We start from the raw sequence: 21,534 nt of genomic DNA, 5'->3' as shown, positions 1-21,534 counted from the left end.
CCCTGCACTCCCCCCCATTCATTCTTCTCCTTGGAAAGTAAAACTCTTTCATTGTTATGCAATCCCTCTCCTCAAGTCCACTCCATTGTGCAGCCTTCATTCTGGACTTCTGTCATGACAATAATACCCCATCATATATCCCTTTTAAACAGTCTCTCCCTCATCTGTTTCAATGTAGTATACATTATTCCTCCCCTCCTTCTTTGCCTTCCGTGAACCCTGATGTCAGTCCCATTTTACAACAGTGGCCCTATGCAATATTTGTCCTTTTGTAACAGATATTTCACTCAGCATAATGTCCTCCAGGGTCATCCATTTTGCATAGTATTTCATGAGTTCCTTGTTTTTCAATGCAGCATAGTATTCCGTTGTGTGAGTATACTAGAGCTTCTCTATCCATTCATTTGTTAATGGGCACTTAGGTTGTTTCCAACTCCTTGCTATTGTGAACAAAGCTGCAATAAACATGGGTGTGCATATATCTGCTTCAGGGCAGTTATGGTTTCTTTGGGGTATATTCCTAGCAGTGGAACTGCTGGGTTAAATGGTATCTCTATTTGCAACTTTTTGAGAAAGCGTCATACAGCCTTCCACAGTGGTTGCACCGTTTTACACTTCCACCAACAGTGAATAAGGGTTCTAGTTTCTCCACAACCTCACCTACATTTGTTGCTTGCTATTCTGTTAAATTTTGCTATGCCTACCAGGGTGAGATGATATCTCATAGTTGTTTTGATTCACATCTTTCTTACAGCTGGGGATTTTGAACATTTCTTCATGTGCTTGTTTGCCATCTGAATGTCTTCTTTGGTGAAGTGTCTGTTCATATCCTATGCCCATTTTTTCAACTGGGTTATTTACCTTTATACTGTTGTGGTGTATTTATCCAATTTTGTGATTTCACCTTTAAAATGTATACTTTTAGCCCCTAGTTTAAAGAGGGCTTTATAGAAATGGTCCTTTTTGAGGGCAAATGGTTTACATTGAGTAGACCTATTGCAGTCAGTGGGGGGGGGGGAGAGACTATGGGTGCAGTGCACAGGGCAGACCCACAGACTTGGCACAAGCAAGTCTTTGCCTCCCCAGTCCTGCTGACATATGCAAAATCCTGACACCTGGGCAGAGAAGGACCTTGAAAAGAAGACTGTCTTTGATTGGTCCTCCTTGGTCAAATGGACCTCTAACCCTAAAGGAGGAAGTAACAACAAAACCGAAGATTTCCTCAGCTGGAGAAGGTCTGACTATTTCACCACCTTCTGCAGTGCCTTCTTAACCTCAGCCCAACCAAGAATGGCCAGAACAGGTGTGGGCCTCTACCCTGGGCCCACCAGGTGAGCCTGCCAGCTTTACAACCCCTCACAACAGGGCATCCTAGCCACTCTCAATTAGCAGCACTGGATTTCCTTATTCATCGGCCAATGAGAATTTCCAAGTTAGCATTGCCCCAGCTACACTCACAAGAGCTGAGTGACACACTCAGGACCCTAAGGCAACCTCACTGGTTTTAACTTGCTCTCCTTTGCACTCTCTTTACCTCCAATGGTGTTAAGTATTTCTTGTCCAGTGGAAAAAAAACCAAAACACTTTAAGCAAAAGCCATCGGGCAAAAAGAATGGCAAAGCCACTGGATATTTCTGAAACTAGAAGGACCAAAGGTGTGCGATGGGGAGTGAGACTGAAGCTGCCCATCCTTCTCGTAGATACTTGGAGGGAGAATGGCACCTGGCCCTCGTCACTGCAGTATGACACCTGAGCTGGGTAACTGCAACTGCTGGGCTATACGACTCTAAGAGTCCTGGGTGGCTCGCTGAAGTACTGAACTAAAACACAAAATTAAAACTGTTTTCAATTTGAGACTCTTGTAGATAAAAAGGAAGTATCCAGAAACACATCTCCATATAAGTACTAATGTGACTCACAGAGGGACTGTATACAGGCAAGGTCTACTTCTGGCTCCATCACATGTTGACTATGTGATTTTGTGCCCTGCTCCTTTTCTCGAGTCTCAGCTTCTGTATCTAGAAAGAATACCTACCTGAGAGCCCTCCAGTAAATGAATGTAAATATGCTAATGGGGTAAGAGGGGTAGTTCCATAGCTCAGGCCAGAAAATGTGCACCAGGGAAGGGCTGAGCAGCCAAGTAGGCAGGAAGCAGGTAAAATATGAGCAGCAGCTAAAGAGGTAAAGGGACTGTGGGCCGCACTTCAGGCCACAAAGAAGGAAAAGGCAAGACTGACCTTGAGGGCAGGAATCTCTACACTGTCGCTGAGGTGAACGGAGCCGGAGAGGATGGTTCCTGTCATCACAGTGCCTTGGCCCTTGATGGAGAAGCAGTGGTCCACAGACATGAGGAATGGTCCCGATGGATCTCTCGTCGGGATGGAAATCTGGGACTTCAGGAGCTAGAAAAGAGATAAGGGTGGCAATACTCATAGACGCTATGGCCTGTCAGAGATGAGGTGAGAGGAGAAGGTAAATGAGGGTGGAGACCAGTCAATGGCTCATCAGTGTAGCCAAGGCAAACCCTGGGTACAAGCTAGTGTAGTCAAGGGAAGCAGAGCTGGCAGCACAGAAGATAACAGCTCCCAGATTCCACACAAGCCTCACCATGCTCTCAGCTCACTCTGTTCAATGAAAGACTAAAGGGCATTCAGAGATGAGTGGGTGATGGTAACAATCTAGCAGCCCTTCACGCCACCAGAGGCAGTCTGCCATGGGGTACCTCAGCAAGTTCCTCCTCCCAATACCTTCAGTATGAAAGGTTCCTCACCTTCCAGCCCAATTCCAATGGGGGCCTCATCTCTCAGCACCTCTTACCTCAGCCCAGGCCCAAGCCATAGGCAGATTTAGGATACCTCCCCATGATCAGCAGCTTCTTCACCCAGGCAACCCTGGCTCACCCTGCACCCCATACCACTTCCTCTGCAAAGGATTTTCTAAGTCATACAACCACAGCAGTCATACTCTATTGTCATCTGATTAGCTGTTACTCCCTTAGGAGCTACAAGCATTTCTAAGTACCTTCAAGAGCGGGCACTGTAGGTCAGAGAATAAGTGAATGAAAGAAAAAGGGGAAAGAATGCAGGGAGAGGAGAGAAAAGGTTGCTCCAGAAGCAGCAGCCTGTTCTGCAAGGGTGGGTCAGGGACAGGGCTTCCCAGAACAAGAGCGTATGGAGCCTTGCTTTCAAGCCAGGGCAGCCCAGGGGCCAGTAAGGCCCAGCCAACATGGAGAGCCGGCCCAGCCTCACGACACAGCCAGCTCCCTCCCCCCACAGCCTGTGGGTCTGCTTCTCTTTCTTCTCTGGCTCTTTCCAAATACTTTCAACTTTAACAAACCAATCTTCCTTATGCCATCTATGTGCTCAAGATGTTGTCAGAGCTAATTACAAAAAAACAAATGGACATAAAGACGGCTTTCTTCCTTTTATTTTGCTACTTTCTGATTTCATAAATCAATAAGCTGTCAAAAAAGTATTCAGTAATGAAATGTTCCAAAGTCTTAGTCTTATGATAATAATTCATTTGGAAGAGATTGAATAAATGCTTTGCTCTGAGATTTATGTAGGGACGTCTTAAAGGTATATGCTAATTTCACAGCAGCATTTTTTATGAATTGTGCTTTAAACAACTGTTCCAGACCAATGGTCTCTGGAACCAAAGAAAAAGTAACAAAGGCCTCACTAAAAGGGGGAGGTGGGATGTATGTGAAGGTCTGTGTATGCGTGTTTTGTTTTGTTTTTGTTGTTGTTTAGCTAAGTCAGCACTCATCTCTGGCTTTAGAGATGACAGTGCAAGAGGACAACAAAGCAAGGCCCAACAACTAACCTCACTTTAAATGCTAGCCTACTACTCATGTACTGTGAGATGCTGGGCAAGTTACTTACTTAACAACTCCCTGAATTCTTCCTCTGTACAACAGGAAGAATAGGTTTAAGAACTTAAACCTCCAAGATTACTGAATGTGTCATATATATATATATAAAGAATTTAGTACAGTGCATGGTGCATATAAATCATTATAATCACATGGACATAGCCCTGTTGCAAGAACATTTGACTTACAACAAATTTAACCCTCAAATCAACTCTAAAGGGTAAACAATATCATATTCCTCTGATGGTCAATTTTATATGTTAACTTGGCTAGTTTATGATTCTCAGCCACTAAGACAGATAAGGAATCAGTTGCTATTCCATAATGTAATGGAATGACCTTTCACGATGTGATGTGGCATGACAAACTGAGCATTCCATTGAAAGGGAAGTTTTCTTTGGTGTATGATTTGCCTATAGACTACAAAAGGCTATTCTAGCAGTGCTCATCACTCTTGACATTGAACTCTTCTCATCATTTGACCTACAACTAGATCTTGAGACATAACACAGCAGAAGTCTTCAGTTAGTTGTTTAGAAATCTGCTAACACTGAGAAATCTGAAGATTTCTGGTCTGGAATCTGTTTACAGATTTGGGACCTACTAGCCCTACAACTGCATTGGTCAATCCCTTGAAGTAAAGAAATCTCCTTTAATTATTTATCTCACTATAAATGTCTCCCTGTTTTGCCCCTCTAGAAAACCCAAATTAATGTATTCTGGTACCATCTAGAGTAGCATTAGAGTGCTTCTCTAGGAAACCAAATTAAGATATACTGGTACCAAAATGTCATATTCTAAAATGTTAAAGATGAAAATGACAGGGAACAAGTGCGAAGAATGTGGTCACTTTGTGGGTATTAAAATTAATAGAAAATAAAATGTGCATGAATGATTTAATGGAAAACCAATTTGCTTTTTAAAGTTTCACTCAAGTCCCAATAAAAAGGAAATGAACTTGATTTGACATTATAGAGATGATGATGCTAAAATAAATTGTTTAAATTATGTTCAACTATCTTGGCAATAATACTGTAACAGGATAGAGCAAGGTAAAGGAATGTTGTACATAGGCTCACTATGAGTCACAAGTGACTCAATGGCACATAGCAACCACATTTTGTCAAATGTAGAACTTTTATAGCTGAGGAGGTTTCTAAGCAAGATCTTAAGGGCACTGTGTAGTTCCTCTTTGCATCCTATAGTAGAATGTGAGAAGAAGAAGATAAGACTTAAATATGAGCCATACAAAATGAAATCAGAAAATTAAAGCTTTGGAAATTATGTTGTATAAACCAGATAAGTATGTCCTAGAGCTTTCACCAATAGCTTGGACACATTCTCTTTTGTTAAAGAGATTAAGTTCATGACTGATGGATCTAATGAACCATCATAGCAGAAATCCCATTAGCTTCAAATAAAAGGGACAGAGACAAAGAAAGGGACAAAATAAAGAAAAGCTGTTTTCTCCTGGAATTTATAGACAAGAAACGGGGTGATGGAGTGACATGCTTACAAACACCTTTGTCTTCCACAAAAGAAGGCACTAATTTGAGAACAGTCTGAAGATCAGCAGAACTGGTAGCAAGACTATGATGGGCAGGACAGCCTCCATTTCAGTAACTGAAACCATCACTTTGTTTTAACAAGTGGATAATTTGCCACTAAAATTTCAGAATCAGATCTGCACCACCTTGGTTCTAGAAGTGCAAGGCTGTAGATGAGGTGGCCAAGGGGATGACGCCTTCACCCAAAGCTGAGGAGGTAGGGATGCCATGTCCAAGGAGTAGAACAAAGTCACCTGAGGTCAAGGAGGTCCAGTCAGGTGGACCAGGAGAATGAGATCACCCAAAGTTAAGGGGCCATGGTTGACCTCTCAATGGTCTGAGAGGTTAGGCTAATGACCAGAGACCAAGGGTTTTCCATCCAGAAACCAGAGAGAAAGACCAATACCCAGACTCTGTAGGGCAGGGCCACTGTCCAGATGGTCCTGGAGAAGAGAGAGTTATTTTAAAACCTTGAGAGCTAATGAAACTTGCTCTATTGAATTTTGGACTAGCTTGTTGCCAATAAACTCTTTTTACTCTCCCTAATTTGTAACAGAAATGTCTCTTTGTATTTGTCTTACTATAATATTCTGGAAGTAAATAACTTGTGTTCTAGATTTCACAGGATCACTAATGGAGAAGATTTTTGCTTCACAATGGAATACAAATAAAGTTTCACTATGCTTGATTTAGATGACCTGGAAGAGGAGATCTGGGGTTCAGATTTGATTTAAGATGTTGGAAATGATATGGGGTGAATGTATGTTTTATGTGGAAATAAGTATTTTGTGGGGCAATAGGGTAGATTGTTAGAGACTGAATTGTATTCCTCCAAATGAGCATTATAAATCCTAAGCCGTATGTCCACAATAAGGATTTTCAGAGGCCTCCTATTTCAAAAGTGGCTGGCCAATCCTACTTCCTACTCTGTCTTAAACCATAATCAATACCCATAGTAACAGCAGTCAAGAAGGAGATCAGGAGACATATTGGACTAGTCTATAGTCAAGGATCTTTCCAAATTATTGAGGAACAATGATGTAAGTTTGAGGAGTAGGGTGTGCCCAATTGAAAGGCCCTGGTCTTTTCAATTACTTACTATGCTGCTGAGAGTTGGACAATGAATAAGGAAGACAGAGGAAGAAGTGGTGGCTTTGAACTGTGGTGGTGCTGGACAAAAGTACTGAATATCCCAGGGACTACCAAAAGAAGAGACATATATGTCTTGGAGAAGGTGCAGCCAGCGTGCTCCTTGGAGGCAAAAATGATGAAGCTTCCTCTTGTGTACTTTGGGCATGTTTCCAGGAGAGGTTATTCCTTGAAGAGTGACATCATGCTTGGAAACATGGAGGGATGGTAAAAGAGAGAAAGCTCCTCAATCAGGTGGGCTGACACAGTGACTACATGAGTGTGTCAGAGATTGTGAGGATGGCACAGGATAGGACAGGGTTCAGATCTGTTGTTTTTCATGGTGTCACTACGAGTCATATTTGATGGCAACTAACAATAACAACATGTTCACAAATGGGTTATCACTCATAAATTATTGTTCTGTTAATGAGGGCATCGGGACGAAGTGTACCTTAAACTATTTCCTTTAAAGATATATTAAGAGCAAATCAGACACTGATGCAAAGTAGCACAGACTAAGGAGAAAATGTTATAACACATGAAAAAAAATCAATGAACTTAGACTCTGGAGAGAAATAAGAATGTTTCACACAAGTCATCAGAGAAGTAAAGCCTTTCCCTACAGCCAGTGCCCTGGATTCAATCATCTAGCCTCCTAAAATGTGAGAAAATAAATTCCTGTCCATTAAAGTCACCTACATGCTATTCTATTTTAGCAGCACAAAGAAAAAAGACAAGTCTCTAATTTATTAATAGAGAAACTGAGACAATAGATAAAATAATTTGCCCAAGATCAGAGAGACAACAAGTGTTAGAAACATTTGAGCCCAGGAGTCCAGAATCACCATATATATTCAACCAGAGAGTACCACCATCTCCGTCCTCAATACTGTCCATCACAGTGTTGCCACCATAACAACCATACTCTCTGCTGACTGTCACAGGCCCCTGGCTTGTTAGCTGGGCTCCTTCCCTCTAAGAACTTGGGCTGTACTGACCACTGGACCTATAGCCACTGAGGCTATAGGACTTAGGCTGTGCTGCTCTGCTCCTGAGCCATCTGCTTCACCCCAGCTGATCCTCAGGCTTGGAGGGCTTAGTGCGGAAGTGGTGGGATGGAGGACACTGTCAAGCTGCAGGCTGGCTAGAACTGCTATATGAGTGAAGAACTCTAGTAAGCCCCTTTATTGGTATCTTCTAGCCCTCTGTTTTGTTTCTTTTTATACTGAACAGGGGTGGATATGCTAAGATGTGTAAGGTTAATGGACTCAACTCAAGTCTTCTTCCTGAGTTGGTTCAGGGTCTCTCTATCCCTCCACCTCCACCCCACCCCACCCCACAATCGCCTCCTCTTTCCCATTCTCTCTCTCTCTTTGGACAGAATAAGATACACAGACACCTGAGAAAGGCTGAAAGGGCAAAGGATCCCAGCTGGCAATACCTCAATAAGCTCTGAGATGCCCTGTGGAGCTTCTGTTTCAGGTGCCTCTGGTCCCCCAGGCTTCGCCGCCACAGGTATGATCGGCGCTCCTCGAAACCTAGAGTGGAAAAACAAGTCTCATCACAACCACATAGACTATCAGCAGGGACAAAGTACGTCCACAAAACCCTGGGGAAAAACCAAGAACTATCAGGCATCTCTTTTTTAATCCCTTCAGAAACACCTCAGGAATACAGTATATTATTCACTGCCATTTTGCAGGAGAGAAAAGGAAAGACCCAAAGGGAAGCCTTGAAATGGACAGTAGAATTTATAAGGGTCTTCTTAGGTCTTAAACTTCACTTTCAGTGTCCTCCTGCCTCTGCGATCCCCTTAAAAAGGACAGCAGATACAGTCCACATCCTGGAGAGACTCTAGAAATACCAGTGACCAAAGGCTCCGTAAAGGGCACCTACACAGCCGACACACCAAGAGGGCATTCCTGACCACACAGTAGGAAATCCACCTGCAGGGCCCTGCTTCTGTGGAAGAGGTTCCTTGAGATTGTCTATTTATTTTTCTCATTAAAAACAAAACAACCCGTGCAATGCTGTCAGAAAAAAGAAACGGGGAAAGAGAAAACAAGTCATAAAACCAAATGTTGTATTCCCCCCCCCAATCTTAATTTTTTCCCTTATGCTTCATTAAGGGATTTTCCTGTTTTGCTTAAAACAATTTGTCCACAATCCCATATCCTATTATTTTATTTACATTTTTGTTATTGTTGTTGTCTACTTCTGAGCTACAACTGACCCAGAGCTGATTCTCTAGTAGGTCTTAAGAAGCAGTTACTCACAACCAAGGAGATTGCTCATCCTTTTCCCATGGAGCAGCTGGTAGATTTGAGCCATTTGCCTTCAGGACTGCAATGCTGCTTCTTACCACTAGGCCACAAGAGCTCCCTTCATCATAAAGAATTATTGTTGTTGGGTGTTTTTTTTTTATCATTAAGAATTTTTGTTGAATGACAGCAACCACAAAAGCAGTAACAACTGGCTTAGCAAACCCAACCATATGTTTTTACGGAATTGTTGTAACTGTATAAATGACAATCATTGGTTATAAACCAAGGGGCCAAATTCAAACACATCCATCTGTTTCAAGAATCAGCACCCTCAAATTCTAAGGTATATTTCCTTCTTCCCTGGCATTTTCTTCAATTTTTGAGGGCTATACAATAGTATAAAGAGTAAGTGATTTCCCCTTAACTGTTAGAATATTTCAGGATTTCAACTATTAGAAATAAAACTGTGATAAACATACTAACACTGATAAGAAGCTGTGCTGCAATCACAAAGGCATGTGGTTCAAATTCACTAGCCGCCAGAAGCTCTGTGGGAGAAGGATGGGCAATCTCCACCCATGGGATATACAGCCTCTGAAAACCTTCTAGAGGGAAAGCTATGAGTCATTTTCAACTTGACAGGCCACAGCAACAACAAATGACTGACTTTTGCCATGGTTTTGTGATGAACTGCTAGGGTATAAATCTGTGCTTTAGACTTATACACATATTTATACTCCAAACTTTCACATTGAAAGGGCAACAGAAATGGCAAGGCAAAGACTGAGAAAATTTCTGTCCTCCATAAGACTAATGAGAATATTGGCAAAATCAACTTTTTCAGAATGCTGAAAATAAACCAGAAGCCTTCAGCAATATGAGAAGTACAAATTTAAAAAAAAAAAAAGACTTTTAGTAAAAATATGTAAAATTTAACTCCATTTCCTGCCATCAAGTTAATTTTACCTTATAATTATCCTAAAAGGCAATATAGAGCCGTCCAACAGAGTTTCTAAGCATGAAAATCTTTACAGGAGCATATGGCCTCGTTTTTCCTCCCATGGAACAATTGGTGTGTTTGAACTGCCAGGCTTTCAGTTAACAGGTAAACTCTTAAGCCAATGTACCAGCAGGGTTCCTTTAAGTAAGCTTTGGACATTGTAATCTATCCTATTCTTTCCTCAACTCTGTAGCATTCTTGAAAACCAGCAGCCTGGCAATCACTGGCTGGAGGAAAATGGCATCAAAAGTCTCATTCCCAGCATTCCCAGGGAACTGTCATAATTTGATTTGCCTGATAAAAGATCTCACTTAAAAAGCTTGTCTTTTTTTTTTTTTGGCCTGAATTGGAGCTCAGACAATGCAAACAGCCTTTCCCCAGAAGCATCTGTCAAAAACAACCAGAAGTAATTGTTTGACATTATGGAATTGATTCCCAGAGATTTCATGTTATTTTAAAACGTCAATTTTTTTAAAAAAGTACAATATGTACAAAGAAACAAAAATATAGCCTAAATCCAAGAAAAGGAAAGTTCACAAAAACTGTTCCTGAGAAAGCCCAGATATTAAAATTACTAGACAAATTTTTTAGACAAATATTTTAATAAAGTCATCCTAAGTATGTTTAAAAAAACTAAAGGAAACCATGTCTAAGGAAAATATGAGTATAATATATAACCAAACAGAGATTATCTAAAGAGCTAGAAATTACTTCAATTGCTTGGGGGATTTTTTAATAAAAAAATAAATTAAAGAAGGAGGGATGAAAAGATCAAAGTGAAATTCTGGAGCTGAAAAGCATAATAATTACAATTTTTAAAATTCACTAGAGAATCTTAGCAGAAGATCTAGGCAAGCAAAGGAAAAGATCAGCAAACTTGAAGACAAATCAATACAGCTTATTCAGCATGAAGAAAGGGGGGAAAAAGATGAGGAACATAATCAGCCTCAGAGATACGTGAGATATCTAAGCATGATAGTTTATGCGGAATATGAGTTCCAAAAGGACAAGAGGAGATGTCAGACACAAGGCAGAAAGAACATTAAGAACAGACCCAAAAAAGTCCCAAATATGAAGAAAAACATACTTACATGTCAAAGAAGCCTGGCAAACTTTAAATACATGAAAAGAAATTCACATCTAGACACATCAAAATCAAAGAGAAAATCTTAAGAGTAACAAGAAAGAAGTAATTCATCATGGAAAAAGGAGTCTCCTTAAGATTAGCAGCTGATTTCTCATCAGAAACTATGAAGGTCAGAAGTTAGTCAAGCAGCATATTCAAAGTGCTAAAAGAGAAAAACTACAGACAAAAACTACATCCTGTAAGAACAAATAAACAAAAACCTTCAAAAATGAAAAAGAAATTTCTATATTTCCATATAAACAAAACTGAGAGAACTTATCATAAGAAGATTTGCCTTTACTTTAATAAAATTTTTTTATTTTATGCTGGTTTACTTACAAAGTTTGCATACGTTGGTTTTTACACTGGATCTTTCCCATTTCCTTAACTCATCCCTCCTTTTACTCATCAAATCATGCAACCCCTCATGGACCATCCTCATCTCTCTACTCCCATCTTCTGCCCTTAGATCTTCATACACATTTTACTAATTCTCTATTTCTATCATAATGAACACCTGCATTTTAAGAAATAAGGTCGTTCTACAGGTTGAAATATCAAACAGTAATGTAATATTGTTAAGATAATGCTACTTTCCAAAACCAGATATAGATTCAATGCAATCCCTATTAAAATTTCAAAAGCTTCTTTTGCAGAAGTTGTTCTTGTTCTTTGCCACTGAGCTGCTTGTAACTCATGGTGACCCTATAATAGCCCTTGAACACTACTCTATCCTGTGACAACTTCACTGTGTCTGACACACCTACCTTCATTACCCCACTGTCTCGATTCATCTCGTTGATGGTCTCCCTCTATTTCTCTGTCCTTCCACCCTTCCAAGCATGATGTCCCTCTCCTAGGACTTTCAAGGAAGTGAATAACTAAAACGATCTTCAGTGAGAAAAAGAACACTCCCCCTTCCTAATTTCAAAACTTAGCTAAAGCTCTAGTAATCAAAATAATGTGTCCTTAGCACAAGGATAGACATATAGACCAATAGAAAAAATGTTGTTGTTGTTTGTTGTTATTGTTATGTGCCATCGAGTCGCTTGCGACTCATAGCGACCCTATGTACAACAGCCCTAAACTCTGTTCTGTCCTGTACCAATCTCATTGTCTCTGACACACTCATCCCGATTGCCCCAATCACCGAATCAATCCACCTCCCAGAGGGCATTCCCCTCCTGCACCTGCCCTCCACCCTCCCATACATGATGTCCTTCTCCAAGGACCAGTCTCTCCTTACAACATGACCAAAGTATGTCAGACAAAGCCTCAGAATCCTTGCCTACAAGGAGCACCCTGATTTAACCCTCTCCAGGATGAATCTGTTGTGTTCTTAGCAATACCTCAAGAATTAATTCTCATTAATATGGTCAATTGATTTTCTACAAGCGTATCAAATCCATTCAACAGGGAAAGCATAGTCTTTTCAACAATTGAGTCTGAGAAAAAGCATAGAGCTGGATTTTTAATCCATACCATATGCAAACATCATATACTGCCCCATCAACAAATGAATGGATAGAAAAACTATGGCATACTCACACAATGGAATACTACACAGCACTGAAAAATCAGGAACTCATAAAATATTACACAACATGTGTGACCCTGCAATACATTATGTTCAGTAAAATATCTCAGTCCCAAAAGGATAAATACTGCATAACACCACTGTTATAAAACAGGACTGAAATGAGGGTTAGGGGGGAACTAAGAAAAGAGAGGATAAATAATAAACATTGCATTGGAACAAATGAAGGGAAGAATTGTTTCAAAGGAATATATGATTAGGCATTATTTTGTATGACAACAGCCCAGAATAAGAGATGCATAGCAAAGTGGACTAGGGTGAAGGTGATGGAGGGAGGAAATTATGCAACTGTTTTGTGTTTGGTTTTTGTTTAAAAAAAGGAAAAAAACAGAAACAAAAAATGCAAATAGAATATACAGGAAAATGTGCAAGAATGAACAAATGAAAATACAATTTTTCTGTAAACTTTCATTAAAATCACAATAAATAACAGATGCTTTTACTTAATGCTCAAAAAAAATAAAATAAATACACATATTGCATGATTCCATTTATAAGGAAAAAAATACATATCAGATAATGTTCACCAGCAGCTCTGTGGAAGAAAGATGGGTAATCTCTTCCCATGCAATTTACAGCCTCAAGAAACATCCACTGCAAGTTCAGCTACAAGTAGGTTCTGGTTTGATGGAAATGAGTTTATAACAGATACTGTTGTTGTTGAGTACCGTTGAGCTGTGTCGTCTTCATCATTTCTGACATATTTGAGCCCATGGTTGCAGTCACTGTGTCAATCCATCTCACTGGGGATCTTTGTTTCTTTCATTGACCTTCCACATTTCCAAACACGATGTCGCTTTTGAAGGCACAGCCTCTCATACTAACATATCCAAAGTATATGAGATGAAGGATTGTCATCTTTGCCTCTAAGGAGCACTCCGGCTGCACTTTCTCTAAGACACAGCTGTCTGTTCTTTTGCAGTCCATATTAATTCAGTACTCCTTTCCAACACTACATCTCAAAGGCATCACTTCTTCACGGTCATCCATTGTTAATTTCCAGCTTTTAGACGCATAGCAAGCAACTGAAAAGACCATGGTCTAAATCAGGCGTACTTTAGTTTTCAAACTGACATCACTGCTCCTCAGTAATTTAGAGAAGCTATCATATGCATATTCTAACATTGAGAAGATCCACATATAAGAACATAATACACTTAATCTCTTAGATTAAATAAAGACCTCTTAGAGTTCAATCATAAAAAAATTAGAACATTTGTAAATAAATAAAGGGATAAATAGCTATTTCTCTCAAAAAGATCAAGGCAAATGATCAGTAACTTCAGCAACAAAGCCAATGCACTGAGTTGACTTTACTCAGAGTGATCCTCCCTCAGGCTTCCATGGCAGTAAATCTTTAAGGAAGTGCACTGCTCACCTATGCCCTATAAAGTGGCTGTTGGATCTGAACTGTCAATCTTGCAATCAGCAGCTCAACATACCACACACTATGCCACCAAGGCTTCTAAATGACCAATAAACACATGAAAATCACACCATGCTTAATATCATTAGTTTCTGTGGTGGGATGTTACTGCTGTTGGGTGCTACTCAGTTAACTCCAATTCATAGAGATAAAAAATTTGCCTGATCCTACATCATGCTCTTAAATTGTTCCAGTCACCATATCAATCCATTTCATTGAGGGTCTTCCTTTCTTTCACTGATCCTCCAACTTTTCCAATAATGATGTCCTTCTCTAGAGACTGTCCTTTCTTAAAAAAAAAGCCTGAAGTATGAGAAAACTTTGCCTACCTTTCACGTGCTCACATGTACATGAAGTAAGTGTAAACACCAGGGCTTGGATCAGGCACACCTTAGTCTTTAAACTAACATCATAGCTCCTAAGTCATCACTGTTGCTGTTAGGCTCCATCAAGTTGAGTATGATGCATAGTAATCTTATGAACAACAGATCTGAACCCTGTCCAATCCTATGCCAATGTCACCATCTATGACACATTGAAACTCATTGCTCCAGTCACTCTGTCAATCCACCAGCTTGAATATCTTCTACTTTTTCATCATCGCACTAGCTTTCCAAGCATGATACCTCTTTCCAAAGAATGGCCTCTCCCAGCAACATGCCATTCTCAGAAGGGAGGACCTCACTCTCTCTCCTCCGGTTTCTGGGAGACCCAGATGATCTCCATCATCTCCTAAGCAATAAGACAACCTATTCTGTTAGATGTTACCACTAATCTCTCCAAACTCATGCACAGAAGATAGAACGATGTCAACTCACCTACTCCCTGGCCAAGGCACAGAGAAAGGAGAACAAAGTCCTGTGGCCCTCTGCCCCCTACCCTGTTCCCCCATTTTAGGGGTCCCTAAACATAGAGCATCGACATGACCACTTGATGAGCTCTGTGCCACCTGAGCCAGTGTTCTCTTAAATTTTTTCTTTAAAAACTCTACCTTCTAATTTAAACAAATTTCCTAGAAAATATCATTTTATATTACTACCTAAATAGAAAATTAGTATTACTTGACATAAATAACAGGCTCAGTAGAAGTCCCCTCATGGACATCTGTGATGGATGCCATCTGTGTCCTCATGGAACCTACACTTGCCTCTTGGGCACACGTGCCCTCCCTGCACAGTGGCTGCTAGAGGCTCGTATTCTGTGTCCAAGAGTCAAACACATCTCTGTACTTTTGTCTCTACGGGCCAGCTGTGCGTAACCAGTAAACAACTCAGTTATGTCATAAAATGTAATAGCATAATTTAACTCAGCAGCATGAAACAACAGGGCAAAAATAGCTCCTTGTATGAGATGTAGGCTAAATGCTTTAGACATGATTAAGGCAAATGTCTTTACAAACTCATGCCAAATTAGGTGTGAACACGAAAACTGTAAGAGAGGTGATTAAGGGAGGTTGTAAATACTGAAGAACCTATCTGCACTCTGATTGGTCTCTAATCTCATTTCCATTTAAACAAGCTCAAGATGGAAATGATAGATAATGCATGATGCATGATGGTCCCCATATAAAAATATTCTTCAAAACTATAGTCAATTGGTTTATATTAGAAGGAAACAGGAGCTGGGTGGAGAGTTTCACAGCAGTGACAAGTAGAACAAAATTCTGGGATCCTTGGGCCCCAGACAAGGGAATGTATGTACTTATCAACCAGCAACTCAAAACACTTATAGCAGAATGAGTAACTTACTACATTTTCTCAGGGAAATTCAGCTGAAACACTCCTCTACAACACTGGAACACTGCCCTCACATACAAGATGCCACCAACAGAAATGATAAGTTGGAGAGAAAAAAGTCAATTTGGGTTATACTGGCTGCTTGAAAAGCTAACAAAGAACTCTAGGGTATAGTGCATAATGTGTCAGTGGCAAACTAGCAGTTGGTAGTAAGGACAGCAGTTCAAATCTACCAGGCATTCCTCAGCAATGTCCTCTCAAAAAGATTTACAGCCTCTGGGTCATTATGAGCCACAAACAGGACTATGCTCTAAAACATGCATTGGTTTGCTATTTATTAGAACACACAAGTTGCAGTATTTTTGTTATCACTACATTCTAGACCTTCTAAAACTATAAACCCTAACCAAAAAGAAAGTGTAGACTACAGCTTACTTAACTGAATTCAGATCACATAAATGAAAGATAACATACTGTGATAATCTTTGGGAAATAGTGTATGCATAGTGAAATAATGCGTGGAAAGGTAAAGGGTCAGCTTAAGAGAGGAAGACCTTCAATAAGATGGACTGACACAGTGACTTCAGCAATGAGCTCAATTAAGTGTGCCAGATATTGTAAGGATGGCCCAGGATAGGACAGGGTTGAAATCTGTTTGTTGTTCATAGAGTCATTATAAGTCATTCTCTACTCAGTGGCACCTAACAACAACAATAACAACAGAAATGAGAGACACAAGCTATGAACAAAGCATTTTCTCTTATAAACAGTGTGTGTTTTTTAAGTTAACATAATAATGTTTAAAGTATGAATGTCCTTTCTTACTATGTTCTACTTTAAAGAGCTTGTTTTAAATAACGAATAAGAATGCAAACTCAGGATATAAGAAATCTTTCAAAGAAAATAAAATTCTAAATAGATGCAATTGCCTACTCACATACTTTATTTTAAACAAGTATCTGTTAAAAAGTCAGGGAAACATTTAAGGAACAGTATCAACAGTTTGAACTATTATTCAGAACTTAATCAGAACAATTAAAAGATATGAAAGACTGTATAAAACACCGCTACATAAATGAAACACAGTTACATGAATGAAATGTAAATAAATGGTTTTATAAAAATCAGTTTTTAAAAAGAAGGAAAAAATTCCCTGTGGACTTGAAAAGACAGGGTAGTAATAATAGACATAGTGCAAGAATAAGGTACACGAATGACTATATAAAACACGAATGAACTCAAGCAAGACCCACACCTCACACCATACACAAAAACAAACTCAAAGTGGATCAAATACCTAGGAGTAACCAACTCAAAGTGGATCAAAAACCTAGGAATAAAACCAAGGACAATAAACTTTATTAGAGAAAAGTTTGCATGAACTCTAGAAGCCCTAACCCACAACATGAACCATCTCCCAAGCATCCTGAAACACCTACAACAGGGAGAGAAGAAAATGGATGAATGGGATGTTTTAAGAAACAAATCCCCCCAAACAATTATGAGATATCATCTCACCCCAGTAGGCATAGCAAAATTTAACAGAGCAGCAAGCAACAAATGTTGGCAAGGCTGTAGAGAGACTGGAACCCTTATTCACTGTTGATGGGAGTGTAAAATGGTGCAACCACTGTGGAAGGCAGTATGGCACTTTCTCTAAAAGTTACAAATAGAAAACCTACTTGACCCAGCAAATGTATTCCCATTACCAGGAATATACCCTAAAAAAACCATAACGGCCACCCAAGCAGATATATATACACACACACACACCCTACTGTTTATTGTGACTTTGTTCACAACAGCAAGGAGTTGGAAACAGCACAAGTGTCCATCAACAAACAAATGGACAGAGAAGCTGTGGTATATTCACACAATGGAATATTATGCAGCACTGAAAAACAAAGAAATCATGAAATATTATACAAAATGGGAGGACATTATGCTGACTGAAATATCTCAGTCACAAAAAAGACAAATACTGTATAATGCCACTGTTATAGACCAGGACGGATATGGGGGTTGGGGGAAAACTAAGAAAAAAAGGGGATAAATAATAGGCACGACATTGAAATAGACAAGGTAGCGAATCATATAAAAGGAACATATGAATAGGTATGATTGGTATGACAAGAATCAAGATTAAGAGTTGCATAGTAAAGTGGTCTGGGGAGGGTGGTTAAATGTTTAACAATGAAATAACTTTTTTTCCAAAGAAAAAGGCGAACTGGAGGGAAAGGGGAGGACAGGGAGGAAAATGTGTAACAATGAATGAATGGAAATAAAAAAAAAATATGTTCAAACCTATTAATACCGAATAAAGTATACATTTTTCTTTTTTTTAAAAGATGGTATCAATGTCACATGATAAGTAACAGGTAAATTTTTATGTTAGTAGAAAGTTAAAAAAAAGAGAGAGAGAAAATACAAACTGTTGTACCCCAATAAAACAAAACAAAAAAGAAGAAGAAGCAAATTCCTATTGCACATCAAAAAAACTTCTCCAACAAGGTAAAAAGAAAACCCACAAACTGGGAAAAAATATTTGGTAATGCACATCTGATAAAAGACTTATATCTAGAATTTATAGAATACTCCAGTACTTCAACAAGATAAAGGTAAACAACTCAGTCGCAAAATGGGCACAAGATATGAACAGACACTTCAACAAAAAAGACATTCAGATGGCGAGCAAACACATGAAAAAATGTTCCAAATCTCTAGCTCTAAGAGAAAGACAAATCAAAACAACTAGGAGATACCATCTCACTCCAGCAACAATAGCAAAGTTCAACAGAACAGCAAACAACAAATATTGGTGAGGTTGTGGAGAAACTGGAACCATTATTCACTGTTGGTGGGAGTGTAAAATGGTGCAACCACTATGGACGGAAGTATGGCGCTTTCTCAAAATGTTGCAAATGGAAATACTATTCGACCCAGCAATTCCACTACAGGGAATATACCCTAAAGAAATCAGAACTGTCACCAAAACCTATACATGCACACCTATGTTTATTGCTGCATTTTTCACAATAGCAAAGAAATGTAAACAACCCAACTACCCATCAAAAAACAAATGGATCAAAAAAGCTGTGCTATAATCACACAATGGAATACTATGCAGCACTGAAAAACAAGGAACTCATGAAATATTATACAAAATTGGTGACCCTGGAGGACATTATGCTGAGTGAAATATCTCAGTCATAAAAGGACAAATACTGCATAATACCACCATTATAAAACAAGACTGACATGGGGATTGGGGGGAAACCAAGAAAAGAGGGGATAAATAATATTCACTGTATTGAAACAGAAGGGGAAAGAACTGTTTAAAAGAAATATATGATTAGTTATTTTTTGTATGACAACTATCCAGAATAAGAGCTGCATAGCAAAACGAACTGGGGTGGGGGTAACAATGAAAGGGTTTTTTGTTTTGTTTTGTTTTGTTTTGTTTTCCAAAGAGAAAAGCAAACTGGTGGGGTGGGTAGGGAGGAAAATGTACAAAAATTAATGAATGGAAATCCAAGTGCTCTATAAACTTTCATTAAAATTTCAATTAAAGTAGAAAAATTTTAAAAACATGAAGCACACGAACAAAAGCAATGTATATTAACCTATGCAAGTTAATAACAATTTTTTAAAAATATAATATTGAAAGGATGAGCTGTCTGAGATGATCACAGACATGTCCCTCATTCTGAGTCGTGCTATCCATCTAAGTTCCTTGAATCAGGCCTTTCCCTCATGTCCCCCTACCTCAGTACCTGGAAGGAAGCATGCAAAGAACCCACCCTGGTAAGAGGCAAGAGAAGAGGCCAAGAGAGGCCCTGCCACCAGGCATCAACTGTGTGTAAAGATGGTACAGCAGCCTTCACTAGTCTCTTCTCTGGACTCTCCCATTATCTTTCCACATTCCCAGGTCTCCTTTTTTAGAGACCTAACGCCTCACTTGACCTCACTGCCACTTCTAGTTCTTATTTCTCATATATCTCAGTAAATACTGATGGGTTTGCTCATTAGGAGTTTACGGTCAGATTTTTATTTTTTATTATTATTATTATTAATTATTAATGTCAATGAATATTTACTGAGATTGTGGATTTCTATTCATTCATTGTTGCACTTTTCTCCCTGCCCACCCCCCCAACTCCAGTTCACTCTTCTTTAAAAGAAAAAAAAACTCCTTCATTGGTATACAATCCCCCTGCACCCTCCCACCCTCAACCCGAGTATACTCCACTCTGCAACCCTCATTCCAAACTCTTATGATAATTATATTGTCAGATTTTCTAACAGCATCACTTTTATCATCTCCACATTCAGGTCAAGGAACTCAGCAACTCCTCTGGGTCAATGAGCTCCCAGAGAAAAGGAAGTGAGGGCTGCATCACCTATGCAAAAAGGTTCCAACTCTATGCAAAACCAAGACGAAATGAGAGGAAAAGGAGGCAAGAAGACGCTCAGAAGAGTACCAATTTCCACAAAATTCATGGCAACGCTCTCTTCCTCTTGGATTTGTTTTCCCCAGGTAGTGTCTGATCCAGGCGCCTCACAACTAGCTGGCTCCCCACCCTCCTTATTCACCTTTTCCCAAAACTTTTCCTCTCTGCTGGCCCTCAGACTGTCCTTTTCCCAGGCTCCCCTTGCTTTGTGCTTATAGGCCTCCTCCCAGCATGCACTTCTTTGTCCCCTGAACTCCCCTTCCTCCACAAATTCTTCCAAAACCCATTATCTTTAGCAAGAACTCACTCCAATCATAGTCGTAGCCAGCCCTCTGCCAGTGTTTTTCCAATCCTACCCTCCTGATTTCTGGTCGTAGTACAGTAGTCTCCTAGTTTCTCATTCAAGAATTCTAAGGTCATTAGTTACTGCAGTGATTAATAGATTCTTTGAGTCTGGCTCCAGCCCACCTTACGGTCTTCATTCTCAATGAGTTCTATCACAGGCCAAGCTATTATCACCAGAGAGCACTCAGCTCCCTACCATACTCAGCATAGACCAACTCCAAGTTCCTAGGGCCTGAGCAGTCAACCTGAAGGCACCAAGAAGCACCAACCTGCTCTCTTATATTCCTTCAGGTAGGTCCATGGCCCCTAAATCATCTACCTAGACTCTTTCCCTGATTCACCTCCTTAAATTCCTTGAACACATGTGTTGTTTAACATATGTGTCAAGTTGCCTGTGAATCACAGTGACCCCAGGTAAACCCCGCTCTACCCTGTGCCAATCTCACTGTCTCCGACACACCCACCCCCATTCAGTCACTGAATCAATCCATCATATGCAGGGTCTTCTTCTCCTGCATTGTGCCTCTACCCTCCCAAACCTGATGTCCTGCTCCAAGAAGTAGTCCCATCTTGCAACATGTGCAAAATATGTCTGATGAAGCTTCAAAATCCTTGCCTCCAAGGAGTAGCCTAGTTTAAGTCTCTCTAGGACGAACCTGCTTGTTTTCTTAGCACTCCATGGTATATTCAATACTCTTCTCCAACAGCACAGTTCAAAGACATCAGTTTTCCTTCTATCCTCCCTAGTCATTGTCCAGCTCTCTGACGCACAGCAAGTGATTACAAAGACCATGGCCTGTATCAGGTGGACTTGAGTCTCTAGAGTGACACCACTGTTCTTCAGTACTTTGGAGAGGTCCCTAACAACAGACTTTCCCATCTCAATGTGTCTTTTAATTTCCTGACTGCTGGTGCCAAGAGTGTTGACTGTGGAGCCAAGCACACTAAAGTTGTGAACAATCTCAGTCTCTTCACCATCCATCCTGATACTGCCAATCAGCCCAGTGGTGAGAATTTTTGTTTTCTTGATATTGAGC

At 39.9% G+C, this 21,534-nt stretch overlaps 1 protein-coding gene across 1 annotated transcript in view; it reads right to left on the bottom strand.

The window, feature by feature from the left end:
- EEFSEC (eukaryotic elongation factor, selenocysteine-tRNA-specific) overlaps positions 1-21,534 on the bottom strand; it is a 384,789-nt gene that overhangs the window by 181,016 nt on the left and 182,239 nt on the right. The window contains exons 3-4 of the mRNA XM_006895177.1: positions 7,994-8,090; positions 2,238-2,402 (exon numbers count right to left, since the gene is read on the bottom strand). Of these exons, the coding sequence (XP_006895239.1) occupies positions 2,238-2,402; positions 7,994-8,090 (262 nt within the window). The remainder of the gene's footprint in view (positions 1-2,237; positions 2,403-7,993; positions 8,091-21,534) is intronic.

This window comes from Elephantulus edwardii, unplaced genomic scaffold (genome assembly GCF_000299155.1).
Source record: "Elephantulus edwardii isolate Elephantulus edwardi_28Jun2011 unplaced genomic scaffold, EleEdw1.0 scaffold00161, whole genome shotgun sequence".
NCBI lineage: Eukaryota > Metazoa > Chordata > Mammalia > Macroscelidea > Macroscelididae > Elephantulus > Elephantulus edwardii.
This window is presented reverse-complemented; position numbering and strand designations above follow the sequence as displayed.